General features: G+C 36.9%; 1 protein-coding gene across 1 annotated transcript in view; it reads left to right on the top strand.

The window, feature by feature from the left end:
• Positions 1-27,432, top strand: part of SLC26A7 (solute carrier family 26 (anion exchanger), member 7) — a 120,839-nt gene that overhangs the window by 50,646 nt on the left and 42,761 nt on the right. The window contains exons 4-6 of the mRNA XM_008568057.1: positions 7,219-7,383; positions 21,640-21,792; positions 25,515-25,597. Coding sequence (XP_008566279.1) covers positions 7,219-7,383; positions 21,640-21,792; positions 25,515-25,597 — 401 coding nt within the window. The remainder of the gene's footprint in view (positions 1-7,218; positions 7,384-21,639; positions 21,793-25,514; positions 25,598-27,432) is intronic.

The following is a 27,432-nucleotide window of genomic DNA, read 5'->3' as shown; positions in this document are numbered from 1 at the left end:
TGGACATGGTTGTAAGTGATTCCTCTTATAATTGCTTATGTCCTACATTATAGGGCTTCTCAATCTACCAGAAAGCATTTTTTACATATTTGCCTCCCTTTCTAGACTGTGAGTCTCTCTAGAATAGAGACTGTTTCTCTCTATAATTCTAGCAGCTGGTACTTAATAAATGTAAGTTGGAGCAATTGAATAAGATAAAAGGTCAATTAAATGTTAGTGGCATCACTATGTTAAATAACCAAAATTAAATGGAGGGTTTTTCAGGTTTTTTTAAAAACCTTTTCAGACTTTCTCTCTCCATTCTCCACCAGAAGATGGAGGATGTGACTATATCTGTTCAAATTGTAACACGGTTCTTAATGAAATCAAAAAGGAGTAATAGAAATATAAAAAAAGTCTTCTCTCTAATTTGGTCATAGATCCATCCAGCTCAAATGTGGAGACATAGTCAATAAAATCCACCACCTCTTCTCACAGTGCCCCCTCCAACCTGATAAAACTAAAAATACAATTATGCCTACACCACCCTACTCCCCTGTGTCTTATAATAATATCATGCTCTGATTATTCCATTTTACAACTTTTTGTTTTCTTTAGCTGGTGTGGAAAGGAGTCAAATCATCCATCCCTAGCAGTTCTGACTATCTCTTGCATCAGAGGTTAGTTTTTTTCTTGAAAAGTCTGAGAACTGAGATGATTATGATGCCCCCTTCAACCATGTAATTCCAAATAAAAATAATTTTTATATCTACTGAATTTCTGATACATTCAACAATAAACAGAAATCTAATAAAAGTCAATTGTTTCCTAAGCATATGATTAGTTCATCTACTGCATAATCCTGGCTCATCTCTCTGCCCTCCATTCCTGCTCTGTGTAGTTTAGGTGCCTTTATCCTTTTTCCTGTAGTTACTCCTCTTATACTAACCTTTTCAATGGCCATTTGTTCCACATCCTATCATCAGATCCATCCTACCAAAGCACAGCTCTGATGTTGGAGCCAGTGTGCAGCATACTCACAAAATTAGGTGTTTAATAAATGTATGGAAAAGTGATGTCACTCGCTTCTACAAAATTCCCTTTTCACTAGTTTTACGGTGCTCCATATTCTGACTTCAAAATTTCTTGCTTTATTTTCTATTACTCCCTTTTGGCTAGTTTTGCTTTCTACACTAGCAACTCTGTGTCCTCTGGACGCTGTCCTACTTTATGCTCATACTCTTCCCTCTTTCTGGAATGCTTTCCAATTATTTCTCTTTCTTGAATTCCTACGTAAGTGTCAAGGCACAATATTAACCCTATCCAGCAGTATTCCTCTCTCCTTCTGTAATTCAGTGGCATGTTTTCTGTTCCTCTCTTTTATATATGTGGTTTCTGTCTTTGTCTTGGTGTGGTCATCTGCACACATGCCGTACCTCTGAAACCCAGACATGAGGTGCTCCTTGCAGAGTCCTTCTTTATTCCTGTGCACACGTGCACAAAACTCAGATACTCTTCAGGCACAGCACACACTGGTAAGAAATGTAGACTCACCTGAAGATTCTATGGAAGAGGTAGAGGAGGTTTCTTTTATTATTTTTTAATAACTTCTATTTTAGGGTAATTTTAGATTTGCAGAAAAGTCACAAAGATAGTACTTAGCACATACCCCACATTGTATACTTGTCATAATTAATGAACCAGATTGATACATTGTTATTAACCAAATTCCATATGTTACATTCAGATTTCCTTAAATTTTGCCTAATGTTCTTCTGTTCTAAGATTTCATCCAGGACAGCACATTACATTTAGTTGTCCTGTCTTCCCTTAGTTTCCTCTTGACTGAAAATTTATGAGACTTTCTCATTTTTTTTTTCCTTTTTGTCTTTTTTACTGACCGGTAATGGGTTCGCAACCTTCGGTGTCGTGCCCGTACCAGGGACCGGCAAAGGGTTCGCAACCCTCAGTGTTGCACCCGCACCGCGCTCAGCCAGTGAGCGGGAACCAGTCTCCACATGGGATCTGAACCCTCGGCGGGAGCGCCGCCGCGCTCCCAAGTGGCGCACTCTCCAGTGCGCCACCGGGCCGGCCCAGAGACTTTCTCATTTTTGACCTTGACAGTTTTGAGGTGTACTGGTTAGATATTCTGTACAATGTTTCTCAACTGAGTTATGTCTAATGTTTTCCCCATGATTAGATTGGTTTTATGGATTTTTAGGAGAAAGGCCAGAGAGGTAAAGTAACATTTTCATCACATCGTAGACTATCTGCAAGAGGTATTGTTGGTGTTGACTTGATCACCTGGCTGAGATAGTTTGTCAGGTTTCTCCACTGTATGGTTGCTCTATTTTCTTCCGTTCTATACTGTGTTCTTTGGAAATAAGTTAGTATGCACAGCCCACACTTAAGGAGTGGAAGTTAGGTTAAGTGGAGAATTAAGTTAAAGAACGGGGAGTATCAGCAATAAATTATTGGACTTCTGCACAGGAGATGTGCCTATTCTCCCCCACTTATTTATTTAGTCAATCATTTATACCAGTATGAAATCTAGGGTATTTGTTTTATTCTTTGGGTTATAATCAAATACTACAAATTGTTCCACCTCTGGGCATTGGGAATTCTTTCAGCTGGATGCAGTGTCCCTCCTTCACACTCCTGTTTATTCATTTATTTAGCACTTCCTCACTTTCCAGCACTACAATATGATCCAGGTTCATGTTGTATGTGTCCAGCCCCGGCCCTAGAATTATCCATTTTTGTAAGGAGACCTCGTTCCTTTTGTTCCAGAAAGGTTTCAGAAATCAAGATCTGGGTGATAAGTGTATCCGTTGCTACTGAGGTGTTGCTGCTTTTAGGGCATTTCAGCTGACAGAGCAAAGAAATGCATGTGTATATTAACTCATGTATGTAAACATATACATGTATTCCTATATGTATCTATCTGTATTAGTCCATTTCTGTTGTTTATAAAAAAAATACTTGGAACCAGGTAATTTATAAGAAAATGAAATTTATTGCTTATAGTTTGAAGCTGGGAAGTCCAAAGTCCAGGGAACACAAGTGGTGAGGGTTCTCTTTGGTGGTGGCTTTACAGCAATGCAGAGGTCTCACACATGGCAGAAAATGGCAGAGCAGACAGAGACTCTAATATGCTCTCAGAACCACACCCCTGATCACCATTATTAATCCATTCACTCTGGCATGGTTCTACAATTTAATCACCTCTTCAAGGCCCCACCTTTCAATGACCATAATAAGATTTCCCACCCTAAACAGTTACAGGGGGTGCCCAAGTTTCTGATACCTGGAAATTTGGGGGGCACAACTTAAACTTCATTGAGTTTGGGGGAGGACATTCAATCCACAGCACCTTCTGTATCTGTATTAAGCTAAACCTGAGTTCATAGCGATGTCTCCAACTCTAATCCATTACCGCGATGCTCATTCTAGCCTTCTTGCCTTGCTTGTCTGTAACCTCCTGCTCCAACAGTGAGAACCTCGCTCCCACTCTCCACCATCCAATTTCTTAATTCTGAAATTAAAGTGTACGTGTATAGTGGTTTCAGAATTGTTAACCCCTACCCGCATGGGAGACAGCATTACCAACTAGAATATGGTGTTTCTTTTTTGCCTTTAGTTTCACAGACTCTACTCATTCCCAAAGTTATTTACATCAGCACATTTTTTGCCATTTCTTTCAGGGAGGTTGTTTTATACATTGAGCCAGTCTGAAAAGTCTCTATGTTATATGATTTCATTTAAATAACACTCTGGTAAAAGCAGAACTATCTATTGTGCAACGATGTTTTGCCTAGCCCTAGTAGGTATTCATTAAATATTCATTGAATGGACAAATAAGTGATTTGGTATAAGGTAAGAGCTAGACTGCAGACATACCAACATAACCTGAAATACACGCTATATTCCATCTACTCAGGTGATGTGGTTGTTTCCTATGCACTTTTTTATTTAAAAATATTTGAATGCCACTTGCAAAAAATGGCTTAAATCTGAGATACGTTCAATTTAGGTAGAACACATGGTGTTTACACAACAAATAGACTCATGCTAGTGAACCTTGCTAATATATGTCAGAGATTTTCAGCATTAGCCCGTAACATCAGCATTACCACAAACATCTGAAATATACTGTATGATATTTATTTTCTCATAAAATGCTGCATGGTCAGATTTTGGGACTCGGCTAGCCAGATTAGAATTATTATCATACCTATTATTAGTAAAAGGAGCTGATGTGGCTGTTTATTACATCAGTAGCTTTAAAAAATCCTTAACATTTGGTATAAAATTTAAATACTGGGCCTCTAAGCAACATGTTTTAGAAGAACCCCCATTTCACATACTTAAATTTGCAAATAAACAAGGGTCAATCTGTGGGGCCCTCTAGCAAAGGCTGAGTTGCTTGGGTACTTGCTGCCCTCAAGCTGTGTATATCAGCCTCTCTGTGCCAGATCCCCAATTTCAATGTGAATAAACTGCTGAAATTTGGGTAGTGGGAAAGAAGGGGGTTTTAAAATCTCTCCTCCTCCCTCCCCCTTCCCTTCTCTTCCTCCTCTTCCTTCTTAAGATATCTACCATTGCCTTGGGTGATGGAAAGTTGTCAATCAGAAGAGAGTTATTTCCCCTCAGTTAAATCTCACATGTTCATAATCATCCTTCATATGTCCAATGGTTTGCATCAAAAATGAGGTCTTAAGGGACTTGTCAACCTTTCAGAATCAAGAACTCTCCTTTTAGGGATTTATCTCCTGCTGGGAGAATTTTTTAAAAGCATAAATATGTGTAGAAGTAGAATATTACAAAAATATTTTGAGTCTTTGGATGTTTTAAAATAGGATACTCAATTTTTTCTCAATTTTGTTGCAAGGCAGTTTCCTGTATTTTCAGCACTGCAATTAGTTGACCTCTTTATATCTTCTACTTTTTCTAGACCCTTCTGTTTGTAACTGTTAGGTTGTGGAAATGACAAAGAAGCTTCTACTAGAAGATAGGTAGTGGTTTAACTGGAAGTGGTTGGTGACCACCTCAGGTTAGGTGACGTTTGTTTCTCAGGCATGGCAAATCATTAATCCCTGTAAATTGGCCCTGGAATTTAGGAAACAAACGAAAAATAGACAGTAGAATGGTAATGATCTATACAACACCTCCCAGGAGTTTGCTTCTCAAAATAAATGAAGGTAAGTTTACTTGGCCTAAAAATAAAACTTTTCCAACATTCCACATATGCATAAAATTTTATATATGCAAATAGGTTTCACCATTTCTAAGAGTTGGGTTACTTGTATGCTGCATTTAGCTGAAGTGAAAATCCAACTCTTTGGTATTGCACCCCAATAATATGCTAATTTCATCTTCATGGTCTGTGAGCATTAATGTCATAAATTAGAACTAACTTACCACTAAAGAGATACTTGCTAATAATTAGTTCAATGTTCTTAACTGTGTGTTCAGGATGAAAATCAACAGACTATGAATGAAGAATTGCTGAAAAGATCACTGTGTTGCACTTGTACTCATACCACTGGTTGTTTGAGTATTTCCCTCAGAACATTTCTGCTTTGACAAACTGACATATAGTTTTTTAAAAAAATTTTGTAGCAGAAGCTACTGCTTTGGCTTCCTATGTTGGCAGTAACTAATGGCTTGGTTTCTACACTGGCAACCCATATTCTTTTCTGCATTACATATTGAATAAAAGGGGGTTGCTATGCTGCAAACAATTCAAATACATTTTTTTTTCTGCACTGATAGATTCTTTTAAGTTTCATAGAATTGGGAAATGTGGTATGGACCTTTCTGCATTTTCAAAACTGTGGACTGGTTTTCCGTACTGGGTAAATATCTCAGATACCTCATGATATTCAGGCTGCATTATGTATATCACACATTTTACAGGTTTTAAAGCCCTTTCATATATTTTTTCCCATTCACCTTACAACAACTCTACAAGATAGATAGGGCAGACATCACCCTAAAAATTTACAGATCAGAATGAGGCTCAGAGAATTTGAGTAGGTTTTCTATAGTCACAAATCTAGGATGAGGTAGAACCAGGATCAGAACCAGGATCAGAACCTAGGCTTTCGGATCTGAGCCCAGGAAACTCCACTATAATATAAGTTCAGAAAATTATTGCTTTGTCCAAGGGGCACTGCAATATGATTGTAATATCAATCACTTGACTTAAATATTACAATTGACACATTAAGAGGTTGTATCAGCATGACCTACTTTGTTTCCCTTTTCCAGCGTGGATACTCATGAATATAATTTAATGTTATTTTCAAAAAAGTAAATTTTACTTTTTGCAGTTTCTATGACTGAGTTTACACAATTGTGTCAAGTGAAAGAGTGAGCCATCTTCTCAAAGCTCTCTCTCTGGCAAAGAAAGAACACTAATCATTGAAGTGCTAAGAGTTAGAGAGGAGAGTTGATTCTTACTGTCACCTTTTGCCCAGCAGAGCTCAATGCACAGCTATTACCCAGAGTTGATGATTTTGTCTGGTCCTGAAATGGTTTTGAGATAAAGCGTGATACTGGGAGTAGTAAAAAAATGTTTAAGGAAAATAGTTTTTCTACTGATTTCCGTGCTTTTTAAGACATGTTCCTTTACCCTATCTCTGTTATTTGCTCTTGCCCATATACAAATAAGTTCTGATAACTTCTTACTAAATATTGGCCCCTTAGTGCTGTTTGATGGAATTGCTGGTCAAAATAGCACGTTCCCATTTCTCAGAACCTGGAAGAAACTAAAGGAATGGCTTTCACTCTTCAATGTTTTTGAGGTTTTAAGCTTACTGCCAGTAAAGTAGTAAATTGTATCTTTTTGATTTTTAAAATGATAGATATGGTATTCAAATTTGATTTTTCTTTCACAGAACTCCATATGTTAACTGACTTGAGTGTATTTCCCTTTTTGTAACATATAAGATTAGAAAAGAAAAGAAAAAAAAATCAATATTCAGAAAAAGCTTGTGGTTAATTTTAATTGAGATACTTACATTGTACCCAGTAACATTTAGAAAGTCTTGGATCCAAGTAATGTTCTCAAGAAAAGCCAAAGTACTGAATATACAAAATTTAAGAAACCTGTTACACATCAGTTCTTTATAGCTCTGTAAAATGAAAATAAAAATGTGTCAGATGTTAATCCCTCTGGAAGCCTTGAGAAATTTCATCTGAAAGTATAGTCTGACTCTTAGTTTGTTCTCTTAGGTGGCCATGTTTGTGCTCCAACTGGGCAGTGCCACATTCCTGCTTACGGAGCCTGTGATCAGTGCGATGACAACTGGGGCTGCCACCCATGTCGTGACTTCACAAGTCAAGTATCTCTTGGGAATGAAAGTGCCATATATATCTGGACCACTTGGATTCTTTTATGTGAGTTCTCCATATGTCTTTGTTCATATATTTTGGCTGTGTATGTTTCACAAAGTAGAATTTAGTTAATTACAATAATGAGATTTTTCTATTTCTAATTTGAGTTTAGATAAAATCTTGTAGGGTATTTTAAATGTGATTTAGGGTGTGAAACTAGTTTAGTTAAGTAATAATCTAATTTTGAAAATAATGCCTTATAACAAACACTAGAATATGATATAATTTGGGGGCATAATTAGGAAAACTTGAATCTTTTGTGAGCCAGATACGTCGCCAATTTGTAATGGAAGCCATCTACTGGGATTGTGGCCCAGTTTAACAACAGTACACTCTACTGCATTCTTTTAGTATTGTGAACCCCAGAATGTCTTGTTAATGAACTTCATAGCAACTAAACTTTGTTTTACTTAATCTTATGCATTGCTGTCTACTAAACAGCATTAATGTTTTATAAAGAGAGTATTGCTGTCCTTAATTTTCTTGACTTTTAGTGGCTGAATAGTAGCTCAATGTACAGAAATACAATAACATTGATCTAATCCCTGTTATTGTGGTGGTTTTTGGTGTTACTTACTATGCATGGCCCCATGAAGATCCTCTTTATTTGAATATTATTGTCTGTATCACTGTTTATATCTTAGGGTAAATTACTAGTGATAGAATTACAGGATCAAAAGGGTATAATACTTTGGCCAAAATTCTAATCTGAAAAGTTGTGCCCATTAATATTTTATTCTCACTTTGTCATTGTCAACTCTGATTATAACAAATTTTAAAAACTGCCAGTTTGATCTGTAGAAGATGTTTAAATGTGTGTGTCTCTGATTAATTAGTAAAGTAGTTAAGAAAAACAGTAATTGGCAGCACGGAGCAGGAAGCTGGTTCTGAACTTTTGTTACTTAGGTAATATCCGGCTGAATGACTATTCATTATAAGAAAGCTTGAAACCAAAGCAAGAGCACTGGAACTGGGCCTGGAAGCAACGTAATTCCAAGCTCTGTATCAAACAAAAGCAGACCAGAGTAGGTGTCAGCCATCAGGTGACTGGCTGAGAGTGAAGACTGTTGGTGACACAAGGTCCACACGACAGAACCGAATCTGTGATGATTCGGTCTTGATATCCTACCTGAAAACGGCGTGCTCGTCTGCGCACGTGCAGCGTAAGGAAATGCCTGCGAATTACAACTGGGTCTTTACAGTCATAGCCTCATACACACACAATCATCTTTCTTCTCATTAGTTATGTGAAAGAAGCTGGGTGGCCTGATGTCATGATAACGTTGGTCTTTCAGCCTGTTTCTCTGGTGGACAATGTGCTTCAAATGCTGTCTTAAAATGTTTTGTGTGTGATTTTTTTCCTCGGAGGTAAACTGCAAGCTGCTTTACCTCGGTCTTGTAGGTCAAACGCGGTGGGACTTTGGGAGTTCTTTTGTGAGACCTCACACTAACACGAATTTAGATTTAGAAACGTTTTTAGATTGCTGACTTTCATTCACATTACTCAGTTGGTGGAAGTTGCTATGCTTCGTTGCTGGAAAATGAAAAGAAGTTGCCCTTGCTTTTTGATGTCACAGAGCCCCACACTGTTAGCCTGCCAGGTGGGAATGGTGATCTGGTTCTTTGCCAAAGTGGATGCTGACCCTGCAATGTCAAAATTTGTAGTGATCTGAGCATTAGGTTAAGAAATCTTGCATCATGCTTAGGTTGCACTGGGACATTTGAAAATGTGCTTTGGTGTAGTTCAGCTGAGATAATCTCATGAGGGTAATGTAAATCTGAACTTGCCCTTGGATCATTTAGGTGGTAGTAAAGGAGCAAGAACTGAGCTCTGCAGGGAGATATAGGGCAGAGGACATTTCAGAGGCCTTGTCCATCAGGTCAAGGAACCGAGGAATTAATAAATACACTTTTGGAATTTTTCATTCTTTGACCATGCTTTCTGCTTCTGAGTTTCCACCACTGTTGTATCCTTTTTGAAAGCTACTAAGGCTGATAAGAGAGATAGAACATGTCACTGATACTCTTCGGAACAGAAATTAATATCTAAAATATTTTAGACTCTTGCACAGTAAGTCTAATAGACTTAGGTGGGACACTCATTTTTGTCAAAAGAATTCAGGTTTGGCCAACCAAAATGCCCATTAATTAGCTCTAGTAGTAGCAATCCTTACTGTCAACTTTGAAAGAATACAAGGACTTCTGCCTTTATTTTTTAATTAGGTCACTACAAGTTGGGGTCTCTTCCTTCTGCCACTATGATGGTGTATTAGTCCATTTCCGTTGCTTACAACAAATGCCTGAAACTGAGTAATTTGTAAGAAAATGAAATTTATTGCTTACAGTTTCAGAGGTTGGGAAGTCCAAAGTCCAGGGAGCACATCTGGGGATGGTCTTCTTTGGTGATGGCTTTATGGCAATGCAGGGGTCTTGCATGACAGAAAATGACAGAACAGAGAGAGGGAGAGCTCCTTGTGTGCTCTCCTTTTACAGTCCTCAGAACCACACCCATGAGCACCATTAATCCATCAATCACCTCTTCAAGGCCCCACCTTTCCGTTACCATGATAGGCTTTCCTACCTTCAACAGTTACAGTGGGGATCAAGCTTCTAATACGTAAAACTTGGCGGACACAATTCAATCCTTATCAGATGGTTTCTACAGTGTCTTCTTCCTGGGGGATGCCTAGTACCGTGCTGTTCAGAGATTGCCATTCTCTAGTTTGAAGAGGTAAAATCTCTGTCTATCTGGTTACTTAGGGGATAGAAGTGTATAGGGAAAGTGAAGAAAAATGGTCAGGGCCCCTCAGATGTTCAGAATCTTGCCGAGCATTTGATGTAATTGCACATGCGCATCCAGGTGTCCTGGGTTGTGGACTTAAGTGTGAAAGATGAGTGGCTCTGATCCACAGGGAAGCTGCTGCTGCTGCTGCTGCTGCTACTGCTGAGGACTGAGCTCCTGTTGTTTGCCAATGGCTCCTGGGAACTTTCCCAATTACATAGCATGGACCTGCGTGTGAGGGGTCTATGATCCAGCCTGGCATGTGAGGTGTCTGGTGACCCAGTCTGCACAGTGGGTTTGAAGGGTCTGAGTCCTAACCCTGACAATACAAATGGAAACTTAGTATAACTAAAATAATGAAAAGTTTTGGCTTTAGTGGGCTGTTGCTGTAACGCTACAATTGGCATAGTTGAGTAGTTTTACAACATGGCATTAATACCTTCCCTTTTTGTACATCTGGCAGGAGTAATGCACCCCACCAACTCCAGCTAAGCTAAGCTCATGGGGTTAGGCCACTTTTTCTTTTCTAGCTGAAAGTTGTTGACCATTTTCCTCTGGTGAGAGTTTCTCCCAGAAGCATTAATCCCTACAAAAGCTTTCCCCTGGTACTCTGAGCACTCAGAATTTCTCCCTTCCAGAATTTCCAGGGTCCACATATTCAAAGGGAGCCTCTAGAATAACTGTCATGACTCTCCTATGTCCCTAGGAATAGTGGGTATAATTAGATCTAATTAATCCTCTTATTTAGGCTTCCTCAATTGCTAAACACATTATTCTTTACTTTGCCCTTTGTTCTTCATGTTTTTTCTCTAAATTTACATACTTCTAATGAAACATTCTTTTAAAATTGCTACTATTTCTTCAGGAACTTTGAAGAATACTTCAATACATTCTTCTTCAGTTACATATTTGGTAAAAATTAGTTTTTTCTCTGAGTTAACTTTTAGCTTTGGGGATTTTATTAGGGCCTATAAAATCAGATAGACACTGATCAGTCTTCTTTTTTCTCCTTAGAAAGAGGAAACAGGGGAAGGAACTTAAGAATCAGAGAAGCCCACATTCAGTAGAGAAAATTATGTAAAGTGAAATAAGACAGTCACGGAAAGAGAGAAATACCGCATTTCCTCACTCATGAGTGGGAGCTAAAAAAATAAAGATACAACAGTCACAATAATTTGTTGAACTTTCAAAAGGAGAGAACAGAGCTGAGGCCACCAGAGGTGGGAAAGGGAGATGGGAGAGGGGTTAGTGAGAAACTGGTAAAGGGCCAGAAACAGAAAATGATTACATTGTGCAATGTTGAATATACTAAGTATCTTGATTTAAGCATCATATATTACACATGGGTATTGATATTGACACTGTATCCCACAGACATATACAATCAATTATTTTTCTATTAAAAAAAGAAAAAAATAAAGAAGCCCAGATTCAGATCATAGCACTAGTCCTGGTCTGAGCAAATGACCTAGTGTCTTTGACTTCTAGTTGCCTGTTTTGTAAATTGAAGATGATTATACCTGTTGGGATTCATAGTTATTCATTAAATGGAAGCCATTATCTTCCTTACTAGTAATGAACAGTTGGCTGTAACAAATTATAGTTTTTTTAAAGTGCTACTTAAAGTAATAGACAGTAATGCTTTTCCTCTATAGAGGACTCTTAATCAGATAAACAAAACTAAATAATAAAACAAAAACAGTTATTTCTCTTTTTACAGCTTAAAAATAATGGTGATTTTGAAATTTATAAAATTTTAAAATAAATATGTCTGCTATTAATAAGGGTTGGTCATCAGAATTAAGAAATACTATGTTTTTTTAGTTTATTTTTATCTACAGATATTTCCATTGATGCAGCTCAAATCCACCTCAGCAGTTATAACCCCATTTAATAAATTATTAGCAGTGCTAAATATATTTTAAAATAAGCAGAAACAATAATGTTACAAAGGTCACTTCTTCCTTGGGATCTTGGCTCACCAACTAAATTGTTCTATTATTGTCATCCTTAAGAGTCAAACATTTGACTGATGAGTTGGTTCCCCACCCAGATAAGAGGGAAAAGTTTAATTCTTCTATAGAATAAAAGGATATTTTTTAAATTGAGAAGTGATGAAGTATCTTTTTATTAGAAAAGATGTTTTCCCCCAAAGGCACAATAAAAATTACAAAAAGTCCTAGTCCATATTAGCACATGTGGATTTCTTTGAGATGGCGCCAGTGTCTCAGCCTGTAGCAGCCTATGATAAATTTGGCAAAGCTAATTTCACTGGCATGGTTTTATATGAGTACTATTCTAAATAATAATGTTCAGTTCTGTACATTAAATCCAAGAGCAAAAGGCAATCTTGGCATTATATTCAACTACCCTTCTTGGATGTTTTTATTCTTTTCTTTAAAAATGGGGCAATTCAGAATTGGAAAACAGTTTCATTCCCAACCCCACCTCTGAAGTACAAGCAAAGCACTTTTCTAATTTGGACTGTGAAGACTGGAAAGCAGGACCCAAGAACGTTAATAAAGTGGGATAGAAACGTCAGAAGGAAATCAGAGCCAATGAAACATTTTCCTTTATAGGGAATGAGATCATAATTAACTATGTACAAATGAGGTTTATATGTGGAGGACAAATCTACTTTGAAGGCGTAGGCTCTCTGGGATTTCTGAATCAAGAACATGCTTTAGTGGTTTATGAAAGCCCATATTTTCTCCACAGATATTGTGACATTTCTATTGTGAATTGAAGGGATGTTCAATATATCCTGAAAAATGGTCAGAATAAGTTGAAGGGGAGAGAAAAAGACTTTTCATCTGCAGCTTGAATCAATCAGTGATGCAGGGGATAGAAAATGTGGCAGGTTTAATTTGGATATGGAACAATTATATGGAAATTTGTAACAAAGATTATTCTAAATTTCTAAATCAGAGAGCAAATATTTTTGCAACTCAACCATCTTGGGCTAAGCTTTCTCCATCTTCCACAATTCACTGAAAAATGCATTACCACAAAATCCAGTGCTCAAGTAATTCAAATTAAACTAATTTTCTAAACAAGGGATGGCTGGATGCCACCTGGACCTTGGCACACTTGGTTGTATGTTTGGTCCAAGTGAGTTTTGTATACCCATGTGGTCTTTAGCTGTTTAACATACCATGCTTCCCCTAGACCACATTTTGGTCTGAAAGTTAATTCATCCCTTGAAGCAATTTATTCCCAGTGTGAGATACAGTTATTGATCAGAAATGTGGATATAATGATGTAAAAACGAATAGATTATTTTTTCTTTTGAAGTTTTGTTTTGTGCTGATGAAAACAAAACCTAGGGTTGATATTCAACTTCAATTTTTTTTGTTTTTCTATTTGTGTTTACTCTTTAAGGAGAGGGAGGGATTTGGGAGGACTTAAACTTACTAATGCCTGTTCTAAAATGTTTATTGATGTAATAATACATAGGAAAAGTATATATGACACATTAAATTCTTAGGAACAGAGAGTTGTATTTAAGGGTCTCTGGGCAGGAATCTAGATCTATTGGGACGTAAGATTCAAATATGAATCTATTCAAATATTCAGTATTTAAGTTGGGATGGGGAGAAGGCATGCCTGGCAATAAAGGCTCCAAGGATGTGAAAGCTGCTTTAAATGTTCAACAGCATAATCTGGAGAGATTATAAACTATGCGTAAATGGGAAGAGATTAGCATGCATCCTTGATTAGAGATCCACTAGAACATATTTACTCAATAAGTATTCATTGACTGCCTCAAAGGCCTTGAGGATACAGTTGAGCCATAACAATCCCATTCCCATGGAATTTTATTGAACTACTGAGGAGTGGTGTGAAGTAAGGCAAGAGGAGACAAAGTGGTGAACAAGATAATCTCAGATAGTGTTAATGAGTGTCCCAAGAAGTTTGATTGAAGGTGGCTAATGTGATAGAAGGAAGGGGGTGGGCCTGCCAGATAAGGTGGTGAGAGAAGTCTGTTCTGAGGACATGACTTCTGAGTGTAGGCCATAAAGATCAGAGAGACCCAGCCATGGAATGATTTGGGTTAAGAGTGCTGTAGGCAGAAAAAACAGCATATGCAGAGCCTGTTGGTGGGACAGATAGAATGATTTTGCTCTAAGTTCCTTTCCAGTAGATTTTCAGAAATTCCATAATTCTATTCCATTGATTCCTGAGGTTTGTCTACAAGACTAGACCTGACACTAGTTGTATGTATATGTATATGTAGCCAGTAACACATAGAATTGATAATGAGACAGACCGAGAGCTACATCTCAGCTCCACTGTTCTAATATCTGTGTGACCCTAAGCAGTTTACCTGAGTTCTCCAAGCCTTATTTTCCTCAAGTGTTAAATGGAAATAATAATGCCCACCTTGTAGTAACTGGAGAATTAAATGAGTCACTGCTTATCAGATGGCCAGCATAGTGCCTGGAAATGTTAGTTCCCCCACTGTTCTAGAAAGTGATGACATTTAAACAACAATTTCCCCCCTTCTTTTTTCCTCAATCTGCCCCTCCACCTCCCCACCCACATCTGTCTGTGTAGGAAAAATAAGAAAATTCCTCTATGTTCAGGGTAGAAAGCAGAAATTAGGGTGAATGTACCTATAGAGACAAGCAGACTTTCACAAAATATGTTTATGTTAAGGGGAAATTCATGCTCCCTGTACTAATGGCTTTTAGAATACAGTTGGAAGGCTTTCTTGATTCCCTTGTACTGACATAGTTCTGCTGCTGGTGTTGAAGGCAGAAGGCCAGAGGGTGAGGAAAGCAGCCAGGTGCCACTGAGTCCCACCACCAAAAATCCAAGTCAAAGACTCTGTGCTCACTAGCCTTTGAAGCCTTGGTTTCTATACCTATGTAATGAGTGTGTGGAACTGGTTGATTTTTAAGGTTTATCTAGTGCTGACAAGTGTCATCTTCTGAACACTGCTTTTGTTAGGTAGGCACTTTAGTTGTAATCCAAACCACAGATATTCAGCATGCTTAATTGATTTATAATCGATGCTCAGTAAGTTGGCACTCTCTTAATGGTACTAAGCATTTAGTAACCATTACTTAAAGCTTTCTTTTTAGTTTCATTTCTTGTTTTAAAATACTTCTACCTCGGTTAATTTGAAGAGGAGGGAATTTGCTAGGGTTTACCTGCGATTCCAAGGACAAAAGCTCTGAGTCCCCTTTGCTCTTTGTACTAGTTCGCTAGGGCTGCCACTGCAAGCTACCACAGACTGGGTGGCTTAAACAATGGAAATTTGCTTTCTCACAGTTCTGGAGGCTAAAATTCCAAGATCAAGGTGCTGGCAAGGCTGGTTTCCTTCGAGGCCTCTCTCTCTGGCTTGCAGACGGCCACCCTCTTGCTGCCTATCCACATGGTGGTCCCGGTGTAACTCTCCATGTCCTGATTTCCTCTTCTTATAAGGACACCAGTCAGAGTAGATTAGGGCCCACCCTAATGGCTTCATTTTACATTAACTACCACTGTAAAGGACATATTTCCAAATACAGTCACCTTCCGTATTGGGGGTTAGGACTTCAACATATGAATTTTCAGGGAACACAGTTCTGCCCTAATGCTCTCATTGAATTGTCTTAGAAGCAAGAAGCATTTGATTTACTAACTGTGTTCCCGTCCTCTAGCTACTGTAACAAATTACCACAAACCTGGTGGTTTAACAAAGTAGAGACTTACTCTCACATTTCTGGAGGACAGAAGTTCAAAATCAAGGTATTGTCTAGTCCATACTCCCTCTGGAGGTTCTAGTGGAGAAAACGTCCTTGCCTCTTCTAGTTTCTGTGGGCTCCAGGCATTCCTTGGTTTGTGGCCGCATCACTCCAGTATCTGCCTCTGTGTTCACATGGACTTCCCCTCTGATTTGGTTTCTTTTGTCTCCTATCAGGACATTAAGGACATTTGTCATGTGATTTAGGGCCCACCCAGGTAATTCCAAATGATCTCATCTCCTGATCCTTAATTATATCCACAAAGACTCTTTTGCCAAATAAGGTCACAGGTTTTGGGGTTTAGGATGTAAGTGTGTCTTTGAGGGGGTAGGGGGAGACAATTAGCCTACTACAAAAACCCAGTTGTGAATGATGCGAAAATTCTATGTTTTTGTTTGTTAGTTGGTTTTAAAATTAGAAGGTGACTGAAATTATCCATACGATGAAACAGTAAATGTGATTAACACATTTCAAATCTGTACCAGGGCCATGACTGGCACAGAGAGCTCCCTGTTGTGAGACAAGGCTTCTGATAGAAGCAATAGGCAACTAGATTGATTATGTAATAGATTTTATTCAACATAGGACTTTACAATAGTTACAATAAGTGAAATGGTTTATTTGGTAGTGCTACCTTTGTCTTATTTTAAAAAATACTCTTCCTAAGACATAGGGGAAAAATGTGCATATTTTTAGACACATATCTGTGCACAGATTATGCTAAAAGTGTTTTCAGACAAAAGTTTGCACACATGGTAGCAAGCATATATGGATGCTACCATTTTTTTTCTGGAGGTAGTCCTGTCTTTGTGGTGATGGCTAACTCAAAGTCATGTATGGGGAATTAAGACTCATAGATTGCAGATTATTAGTTTATACCTACTATTAAAGTATTGTGCTCACGGATTAATTAAAGCTTGCTGATTTTACTACCAGACTCTTGTTTTTCTACTAAAATACAAACTTATTTATGATAGATCTTTAGTACAAAAGTAGCACAAGAAAGATAAATAATACTAAAGGGTTTACATATTCTCTTTAGCAAATAAATATATATTTGAATATTCTTTATGGTCTCTTTATGTATAGTTTCAAAAATATATTCATCGTTACTACTAAAAAATTGTTATTAATGGTATAATCATACTCTAAAAATTTTTAAAACTTCGTTTCCTCTCACGTATGTTGTATTACAGCAAAATCTGCAGCAACCAGAATGCTGGTGAAAGGGATATTTTGATTGATAGCATTTTTCTGATTAATTGAGTATCATGCAGAAACTCCATTTAGTTTTCAACAATTGCTAATATTTTCTAAGCATGTAAGATCTGTTTCTTTGCATCATGAAGTTTAACAAAGTGGACACACTTTAGATTTTTTTTTCTGCATAGGTGTTTCCGTACAGCACCTCGTTTAGAACTTTAGTGACAATTACACAGTAGGAAATGATTGAATAGGTACAGTCCCAGGGAGGCCTTTGTTTATTTTTTCTTAACTGAATACCGAATAAAAGCTCTTTCAGCCTCTGATTTTGCTTCATTCATGTAAATTAGAGTTATTAAAAATGATTACTTATAGCAGATTGTCTATATCAAAGATAGATTACCTGAAATTTATTGTGATAGTAGCTTTAGGTTTTAGTTCAATTACCTTGCACATAATAGAACCTCAGTAAACATGTTGAATAAATGAATACATGATAACTACAAATCTCCCTAATGTGATGTAGATCAAGTATTGCTAGTGAGAAAAGAAAAATCTAGGTCCTTCCTCTCTTTGTCATTCTTTTTATTCAGGGTAAAATCTACCCTGATTTACAGATTTATTGTTACTATCACTATGTTAGACTAAAGTATGAATTAATTCAACAATATTTATTGAGTACCTCTTTCTTCCAGACACCATTTCGGGAGTTGAGAATCTATCAGTGAAAAAAAGCACAAATTTATAAACAATGGCCAAATCAGAAAAAAACACATTGTATAAATATATATATAGTGTGTAAATGTCCATTCAGTGCTTTAGAAAAGGCTTGCCTCCAAAGAAAATAATAAGAAACAATATATGTACTTTGAATAGATGATTTTCATTCTTTGAAATATCTCAAAATGGATCTGTTTATGCATATCAATATTTTTCATTTTATGTCAAGTTATAATAAATGGTCAGTTTAAAGAGCTAGTATTATAATTTCAAAATGAGCTGAACTATTTTATTAAATAGATTTGTTAGTTCTAATGAAATAGCTTACATATCGGTTATAAACATTATCTTTGTTTCTCTGAGATCTGGAAAGCAAATGATGATCCTTGGAAGGAATTTTTATCTACTGTAGATTAGTGCACGATAGCGTACTCAAATGCCTGGATTTATAGGAGAAATGAGCAATTTAATGTGTGCTTAGGATGCCCAGAACCCTATTAAATGTGCACATGTAAATGCACTTGTGTGTGTGGGGGGGGGTGTTGTCCATCTTTAGCCCCATCCCTATCTCTATCTCCATATGCCGCGCATCTCCAATGAGGCTGCTTTAGCTTATGACTTCTCTCATGGGTCCATATGACAGTCATTAGCACGACACCCCTCACAATCCTGCTCTTCTATTGTGTTCTTTATGCTGGTTATAAGGAGCCTCTGCCCACCCCCATGTTTTTCTGGAGTGTCTTGTGAGATGCGCTTTGCTTGATGAGTTGTATGTTAATCCAGGCAGACAATAAAAAACCCTGGGGGTTTTATCATTCCTTTCATTCTGGGGTGGCCATTTTTATTACTGCTAACACATGTTCTTGAAATGCACACTACAGCACATTTGGTATGGTTTGAGAGTTTTGCATATTCCTCCTCTTTTATACAGGCACTGTTATGGCATGCTTTACTATGGAAAAAAGCAAAAAGAATACTCCTCTAAATGCTTTAAAACATTTAGGTGTTTGTCTTTTTCCCGACAAATCATCTGAATAATATTCTCGATTTTATTCTTGGATCACGATAAACCATCAGAAAGCAGCTGAACAACGTTTTGACATCTCTATCCCCATCTCCTGTAGAATATATTTCATTGAGTGAATTTTGGATTTTTATCCTGGGCTTTGAGTAGTGGGTAACTAGGAGAAATGGACCCTGTTCCTTCACTTGCTGTCGGACTTCTGTGAACAATTATCACATATAACATAGAGAGACAGAGAGGAAAAATATCATCTATATCTTAAATAACTATGATATTGTAGTACCTAATTTTCTTTCCAAGTGTATAGAATAAAATAGAATACTGTGAAAAAGATAACAAATAAAGCTATGACCTCTAATTTATTTCCTAACATATCTGATTGTACAAATAGTATTGTTTTAATTGTAGAGATGAAGGAGTTTCTGAAAAGCCTACATTAACCTGATCCTTTTCACCCACTTTTAACTGAGTATAATTTTTTTTGTTTGTTTGTTTAAAAGAGTTAAAATGTTAATGATAATATTCAATATATGAAATTCAGGCTCGGATAGCCTAATATATCTCTTTTATACCAAGTAAGTTCTTGAATCCTGGACCAGATAGGCTGAGTCTTTTGATAAGGAAACCTACTAAGTAGAATTCTAAGAGATGCTAAGGAACATAGTCTCTATATAAGTTCTTTTGACCCATAGTCTGTGTAATATTTTGACCTAATATTTTTGGTTGTGGTCAAATTATGTATGAGATGCTAAAATAGGGAGGACAAAGAACAACAAGTTGGGCTGCTGTAAGGACAACCATGGGCTAAAATAAAAGGGAGTTTTTATCATCTGAAACTAGACTTGGGAATGTGCTGTGGACAAATAGAAATGAAGTTATAAAAACCAGATTCAGCGTGTCCAAGAGGAAGAGGGGTTAAGAGACATGTTGAAGACAAACATTTAAGGACTATCTAAAATCTTTAAAATTATACAAGGGGTATGACCTTATGCAGATCTATTAACATTTCAGATATATGCATAGGTATTTAAAGTTTGAAATTTTATTTCATAAAAAATGATATCTGTACTAGTTTGCTAGGGCTATAATAACAAATACCACAGACTGGGTGGTTTAAACAGCAATTTATTTCTCATAATTCTGGAGGTTGTGATCAAGAAGTACAAGATCAAGGTGTTGGCAGTTTTGGTGTCTTCTGAGGGTTCTCTTCTTGGCTTGCAGATGTCAGATTTCTTGCTGTGCCCTCACATGGTTTTTCCTCTGTGCATGTTGCCTGTCTGTGTTTTAATCTCTTCTTATAAGGACACGAGTTATATTGGATTAAGACGCATGCAAATGACCTCATTTTGCCTTAATTATCTCTTCAAAGGCCCTTTCTCCAAATAAAGTCACATTTGGAGGTACTGGGGGTTAGCACTTCTACATATGAATTTGAGGGGGAGGGGCACAATTCAGTTCAGAACAATACCAAACCACACATACTCATTTAAAACTTAGTTTCTCACTTAGCATCATAACAGGAAGGCCTTTCCATGTCAATAATTATGTGTTTTGTTTAAAACAATGTGTTTAATGTATGTAGACTATCATATGTATATATATATATAACCAAGTGAATTGTACCAGTTCCCTTTTGTTTTATTCTTTAAAGGGTTTCAGCTTCTTTTGTGTTGTTTTAAATAATGCTTTATCGGGTCACGAGGACATGTGGCATAGTTCCCGTTTCCTTGACATTATTCTCACATTTTTTATTCTACTTTTTTTTGGACATGTAAGATTATACCAAGTTACTAAGATTATCTGATATTAATGTATTATACCCACTTCTTAGTTTCAAGCAAATTCTTTGATGTTGACGATTTCCGATAGACCTGCTTATTTTTAAAGACAAATAATTGTATTGGTTTCTTGACCATATTTTTCAAGAAGTCATACACTCCTCTCCTCTCATTCTATGCCTTAAATTTTATAAATGTGCTCTTCAAGTAGAACATTTTCTCCGAGTCTCCTTCCCCCCTCCTCTCCCACCATCCATAAACTGGTCAATTCCTATTTATTTTCTTTGGTAAGCTCTCCCCCAACCATTCACACCTCTAAGTCATATAATTTAGGTGCCCCTTCCTTGTCCATAGCACTGTACTGTACTAATTTATTGCTTTATTTAGCAATTCCTATGCTAGACTATTAGCCCCATAAATACTGAGGCTGTATCTAAATTGTTCATCATTGCCGACCTCGCACTGGTCACATATTTGGCAATGAACAAATAAATAAATGCTGAATGGTTGAGAACATGGTAATATTTTACATTAAGCCAAATATCTGATGTCAGCTAAGTACCAATTCTTAACTCTTTTGTGCGTGGTTCGTATGTGTGTTTGCTTGGTTCTGGGGTTTGAGGAACAGTGATGGGGTCTGAAGATAGGGAGCCTGTTCCACTCACTGCTCTGAATGATGAATCTGCATATAACTATGAGTTATAGTGACTCTGCCCCTTGAACTATCAGAGAAGGAGCCAGAAGAGTCATTCTCTTTAGTAGCATCCTGATGTAGGAAGGTGCAAGTCCTGCATTTTGATTGTTTGATGGGCGAATCAAAGGCCAAACAATTTTGTACATTCAAATGAATATATAGCTTTACCCTGAGTCAGCACCAATTGCCTTACTACCCCTGACCTTCAACCCCCTAGCCAATACAATGTTTTATAAAAATCACTGAGTTTATTTGGGGCCAGATTTCAATGTTGGTATATTGTGGGTGACCCAAAATTTTGCTCATGTTTTTTCTCATTACTACAGATTTATGTATATGTGTTTGAAAACATCAAGTCTGTCCGACTGGAAGCTCTGCTCTTATCCTTGCTGAGCATTGTGGTCCTTGTTCTTGTTAAAGAGCTGAATGAACAGTTTAAAAGGAAAATTAAAGTTGTTCTTCCTGTCGATTTAGTTTTGGTAAGTATGAAATCAACATTTTAGCTTTCTGCTATACAAAGCTTATCAGTTGTTGGGGTAATCTGCAGATGCTTACTATATTGTTTGCAGTAACCCACAGCTACTCCTGTCTCTCATTAAAGTAGGGCTAATTTGCGTAGCTATACATTAATGTAAGAATAGGAAACATTTTGAATCAATAATTTAAAAAAGGAGGCACGCATGTTTTCAATTTATACAGCATTTCTCATATGCTTGTAATTTTTTTTTTTTGTCTTTTTCCGTGTCTGGCAACGGATCGCAACCCTCAGTGTTGCCCCCGCACCAGACCGGGGACCGGCAACGGGATCGCAACCCTCGGCGTTGCCCCCGCACCTCGCTCAGCCAGTGAGCGGGAACCGGTCTGCATGTGGGATCCGAACCCTCGGGCGGGAGCGCCACTGCACTTCCCAAGCCGGGCCGGCCCCATGCTTGTAATTTTTTATATAAATAAGGGAACACATAGCCTAAGATCTTAAGTAAGGAGACATTTCTAAGGGTGAGATTCAAAAGAACTCTGGAATGATCCTCTGTAAAGCAATAAAATGTGATACCACATCCCAATAATATGGCATCTGTATAATATGACTAGAAATATTATCAATTGACAAATGTCCCTTTATGACATTCTTTAAAATATCTTTAAAATATTTTTTTGCTGTACCTAGAAAACCAATACATTATACTTCACTGCTAAGGGTTGTGGCATTAAAAAATATGTTCTGAAATTTTAAGAGCCTCTAAAGGGAACTCAACTAAACAAAGCATTAAGTTAAAAATGAAATGTTAACACAACTACAGCCTACTAATTTACTTATCATAAATTGGCTTTAGGTTTTTAAAGATCTTTGTACACTTATACAACAAATTGTGTCTAAATAGTTTCATCTATTGAAATATACCTTTATACTATTGAAATAGTGCAGGTTTATATACATTTATAAGGCTAGCACATTGGAAACTATCCCTGAAGGATATGACTCATTCCTGTAGAACCCAGATGGAAGGCCTCTCTTCATAGGTAGGCCATGTATAATTTATATCCTCTAGATAATTTGCTCAGATACATATAACATATGTGATCTCTATAACATGTGTGCACATGTTTCAAAAAAGCCATAAAAATGCAGAGTACTATGATTATTAGTTTTCACTGCAACAACTGTGAAATGTACCACCTTATCTTAAAGTCCTATAGATATTAAGAAATGCTTAGTATATCTTGGAAAGCTATATTAAATAAGTTTTATAAAAACAAAAATTAAAAAATAAACTTAAGGAGGAAGGCTATTGAGCTAGTAATAAAACAGTTGCTTATTCTCTGCAAAACTAGTAAGAATATTATTCTTATAATAAAATAGAAGATATTCCTTATGCAGTGTTGCCCCTAACATTTGCAAGACTGAAAGCATAAGCACTGATGTAATCTCAAATACTTAAAAGTCGTAGATCATAATGTTGAATAAAACAGGTCCTTTTCTCCTGCCTTGACTAGTGTACTCTATCGATGACCTTGAAAGCCAGGTTAGAACAGAGAATTCCATTCTTTTGAGTTCTGCCACAATGTAGCAGCGTGGGAGACCTAGCCTCTTGGCCTGCTCCTTCTCTTCCCACTCTAGCTATATCCCACCCACAAGGGGATTCATATGTATACGTGTGGTTACTGTAGCCCCAGTGTCTGAACTCCAAACATATTTCCACCCCACCATGGCTATGAATGTCCTTTAGTCTTCCTTAGGCCACCCTGGGAGGATGGGCCTGGGGAAGATGCCCTGCAAATAGGTGGGGGCATTTGGACAGGAAATTATAGATTCTTGAGTATCCAGAGTATGATTCAGAAAGAGGGGTTCAGGTTTTAGTTAGGCATCCCCCCGACAAAGCTCACGTCTTATGTGGAAAGAGGAGGGCCAGATTAGAGCCCCCTGAAGCACTGGCCCACCTGGGGCAGGATCCCTTCTTGCCCAGGTCTAAGGGCAGTGCTGGCCTCATGCACACATATAATATTGAAATAGCATTGAAGAGGGACCAATGACTCAACTGATAAAGGAGGTTTATGTTAAAAGGCACAGTGAGGAAGTATGACATTGTCTCGAAGACTAATTGGGTGACTTAGGTTACTTAATTTAATATTGGCTATGTGTATTAAACATCATTCTTCCATTTTCAATAAGGATTAGTATCTAGTGGCTATGGTATATTTTCTTTACAGGTTATAATATTTTCTGAACTGGCATAGATGTTTCATGATGATAATGGGTAATTAAAATGTGTTGATTAGGGGCCGGCCCCGTGGCGCACTCGGGAGAGTGCCATGCTTGGGAACGCAGCAGCACTCCTGCCGTGGGTTCGGATCCTATATAGGGATTGCCGCTGCGCTCACTGGCTGAGTGCGGTGCGGGGACACCAAGCCAAGGGTTGCGTTCCCCTTACCGGTCACAAAAAAAAAAAAAAAAGGTTGATTAGCTTAGGAATATTTGAATATGTTAATATTTTTGATTTTAACTTAATAGCCTGAATCTTTAGGTACCACTGTCATCTTTAGAAAATACTATTATATAGCATTATATACTATTAATAAAATTTAACATTATAACCGGGACTATTTTGTTGCTTTTTAAGCACATTTTAAAAATCTCTGCAAATTCAGTTGAATATCATCACAGAGAACAGAAATACACAGATAGGAAAAAACAAAGCAAAATAACAAAATAGTATTATTGGGCATTAATTGCTAGATATTCCTAATTTTGCTAGTGTGATTTTTGTTATACTTTTTTTCTGGCCACGTATTTGGTAAATTTGTATGTTGAGTACACAATTTGCATGTCTCTCTTAAGGTAAACTGTTCCAAATTGACACTACAACCATGTGAAATTTGTAGTATTTATTAAAATTATCAGAATAATAAAAGGAGAATGTGAAAATGGATGGAAAACATTAGGGTGGCATGGCTGGGAGAATAAAGGCTGATGGCCTCTGACATGCATTTTAGAGATTCTATGGGTGTAGGCACAGGACACGTGATCTTGCTTAGCATATCTCAGTTACAGAAATGTAGGGAATCTGTGACTCCATGGGGGTCATCTTAAGACCAGCAGGCTGTCAACTAGCATGTTGTCCTTCAAGAAATAGTAAAAGCTCAAAATTCAAAAATATTCAAGGAGACTGTAAATCATCATTGATTACTAACATAGATTAGGAACATCATCAGTGCGGTATCTAGAACTCTTGAGTGGTTGCTGTCACGGAGGAAAAACTTGCTGTCTCACAAAGCATCCTATCAAGTTAGGAGAGACAGGTATTTATGTTGGATTGCGGTGTCTGTAAACACACTCGTGTCTATGTTTTGCTTCCCTCCAAAATTAAACATAACTGGGTTGATATACGGTAGAATATTAGAAAAGCCATATTTCCGGGGTGTCATCTAATTTTGAGACTGTAAATTAAGTGCTTTCAAAACTCAGAGTTACAATGATTATGTGTCAATTAAAAAAATAATAAAATTTTAAAAAATTTTTAAAAATTAAAAAAACTCAGAGGGACTTTTTGATTTTTGATATTTCATTAACAAAAATATTTGTGGAGCTTCTACATTACTCTTGGCAATCAAGGGACACGTAAGCAATATTTACTTTTAAAAATGGTTTTATGATGTTTGAGAGGCCAGTAATACTTTTTTTCTTTTTTCAAATGGAACCATACAGATTATTGCTGCATCATTTGCTTGTTATTGTACCAATATGGAAAACGCATATGGATTAGAAGTAGTTGGTCATATTCCAAAAGGGTAATGTAGTATTTTATATATATATATATATATATATATATTGTTTGTTTGTTTGTTTGTTTTTATGGAGGAAGGGACTGGGGTGGGTGGGTATGGATTTCATTTTGATTTGTCCCTGTATGGGAAAAATTCTAATTAACTTCTATTATAAAATGATGGAAAAAAACACTACATGTATAGAGAAAGAGTAACTCTCTGGACTGTTCATGTATTACTAAGGAAGTTCATAACTGTTTTATACAGAGGCTTCAGGGAAAAGATTAGGAAGGTATTTAAGGAATTTGCAAATTAGAGTCCTTCTCTGGGATTTAGCCTGCCCCCCCCCCATGCACATACATATTCTTATCGTTATTTTTATTTCACTTAAATCATAGTAAAGGTTGACAAGCATCATCTGAAATAGCAAACCCATAGGCCTGGGTAGTGTATAATATCAAGAGAGGACGGAAGTGGAGAAGACATGGTGCTCTACCCGGCCTAAGATTTTCTCTGGACACTAAGAGGAAGTTTAGCAAAAGAGGAGATTTTCACTATAAAAAAGCAAAAGTTTGTTCCAAATATAGGCTGAAAGAAAATAAAGGCATATTAGAGAAGGGGGAGTGTCTTATAGGTTATTCCCTTTTAATGGGCTGTATATGCAATAATAAATAGAATTTTGGGGCAAAATTACAGTTGTTGGGAAAGTTTTGGCTTCTAACTACATTAAAGCAGAAGAACAGTAGAAACATTCTCAGGGATTGAAAAACTAATTTTAAAATTCCTCTGTCTTTAGCCTATGTAGATACAGGCTCATGGTGATTATCTGATTTAACTTGAATTTTCTCAAGGATTCTTTGCTTTTCCACCTTTTAGATCAGTTTATTGTTTCTTTCTAGGTCAGTTTGTTGTTAATAATTAGGCAATTAGGCACCCTTAATTTTCATAAAACAAATGTTTCTATAGTTTGAAATGGTAGCAGTTTTGTATAGCATACATTTTAGGGCCTGTAAAGATACAAATCGATTTGTCTTGGAAGCAAACTTTAGTAAGTAGGTAAAGAAGTCTGGCTTCTTCTTCATTCCTTCTAATTCTCTTTCATTTTGAATGACCTTTCCAGACCCATACTCTTAAGGAATCGTACAAAGAGCATGGCTTTGAAAAGAGATAGAGCTGAGATTGAACTTCAGCTTGGCTATTCACTTTGTGACTGTTGATGTGTTACCAAACGTTTCTCAAAATGTTTTCTTCTCCATATAGTGGGTATAATAATGCTTGGTTTGGGTATTGTTGGGAAAATTAAATGAAGTAGCTAATATGCAAGGGTTGAGCATTCTACTTACATACTAGTTATTAAAATCACATGAATTCTCTTCCCTTTTTCTTCTACTTTTGTTTTAGAGATCTTTTTTTTTTTTTCTTTTTTGGTAAGTTTCCCAAGGAATCATCAGGGATAATTAAATGTTGATACTTCTTCGGCTCAAGTGGTTTTCTGAAGACCGTAGGACAATGGCTGGGTATTATTTGAGATAAATATTTTAAACAGCTCTTTGAAATGGAGAAACAGCCAACTGTGGTCCTATATTTTATAACAGAGGGTAGATGGAATTTTTATACATATTTTTCTTAAATATGTAAGGCATAGTTAAGTGCACCGTGAAAGGATTAAGTTAAAAACATAATTACGATAATGAACTCAATGGCAAATTTAGGGATTAACTTAAGAGTTGTAGCTCACAGTAAACTAGTGTTTGCATATATCACTGTAGTCTTCAAGGCAGGAAATACAGTCTGCAACACCAGCCAAATAAATATTTGGAAAGGTTTGAATGAAAGAATGCTCCAGATTTGCTTTTGTT

Source organism: Galeopterus variegatus, unplaced genomic scaffold (genome assembly GCF_000696425.1).
Source record: "Galeopterus variegatus unplaced genomic scaffold, G_variegatus-3.0.2 Scaffold371, whole genome shotgun sequence".
NCBI lineage: Eukaryota > Metazoa > Chordata > Mammalia > Dermoptera > Cynocephalidae > Galeopterus > Galeopterus variegatus.
Note: the sequence above shows the minus strand (reverse complement) of the source record. Positions and strands in the feature narration are given on the sequence as shown.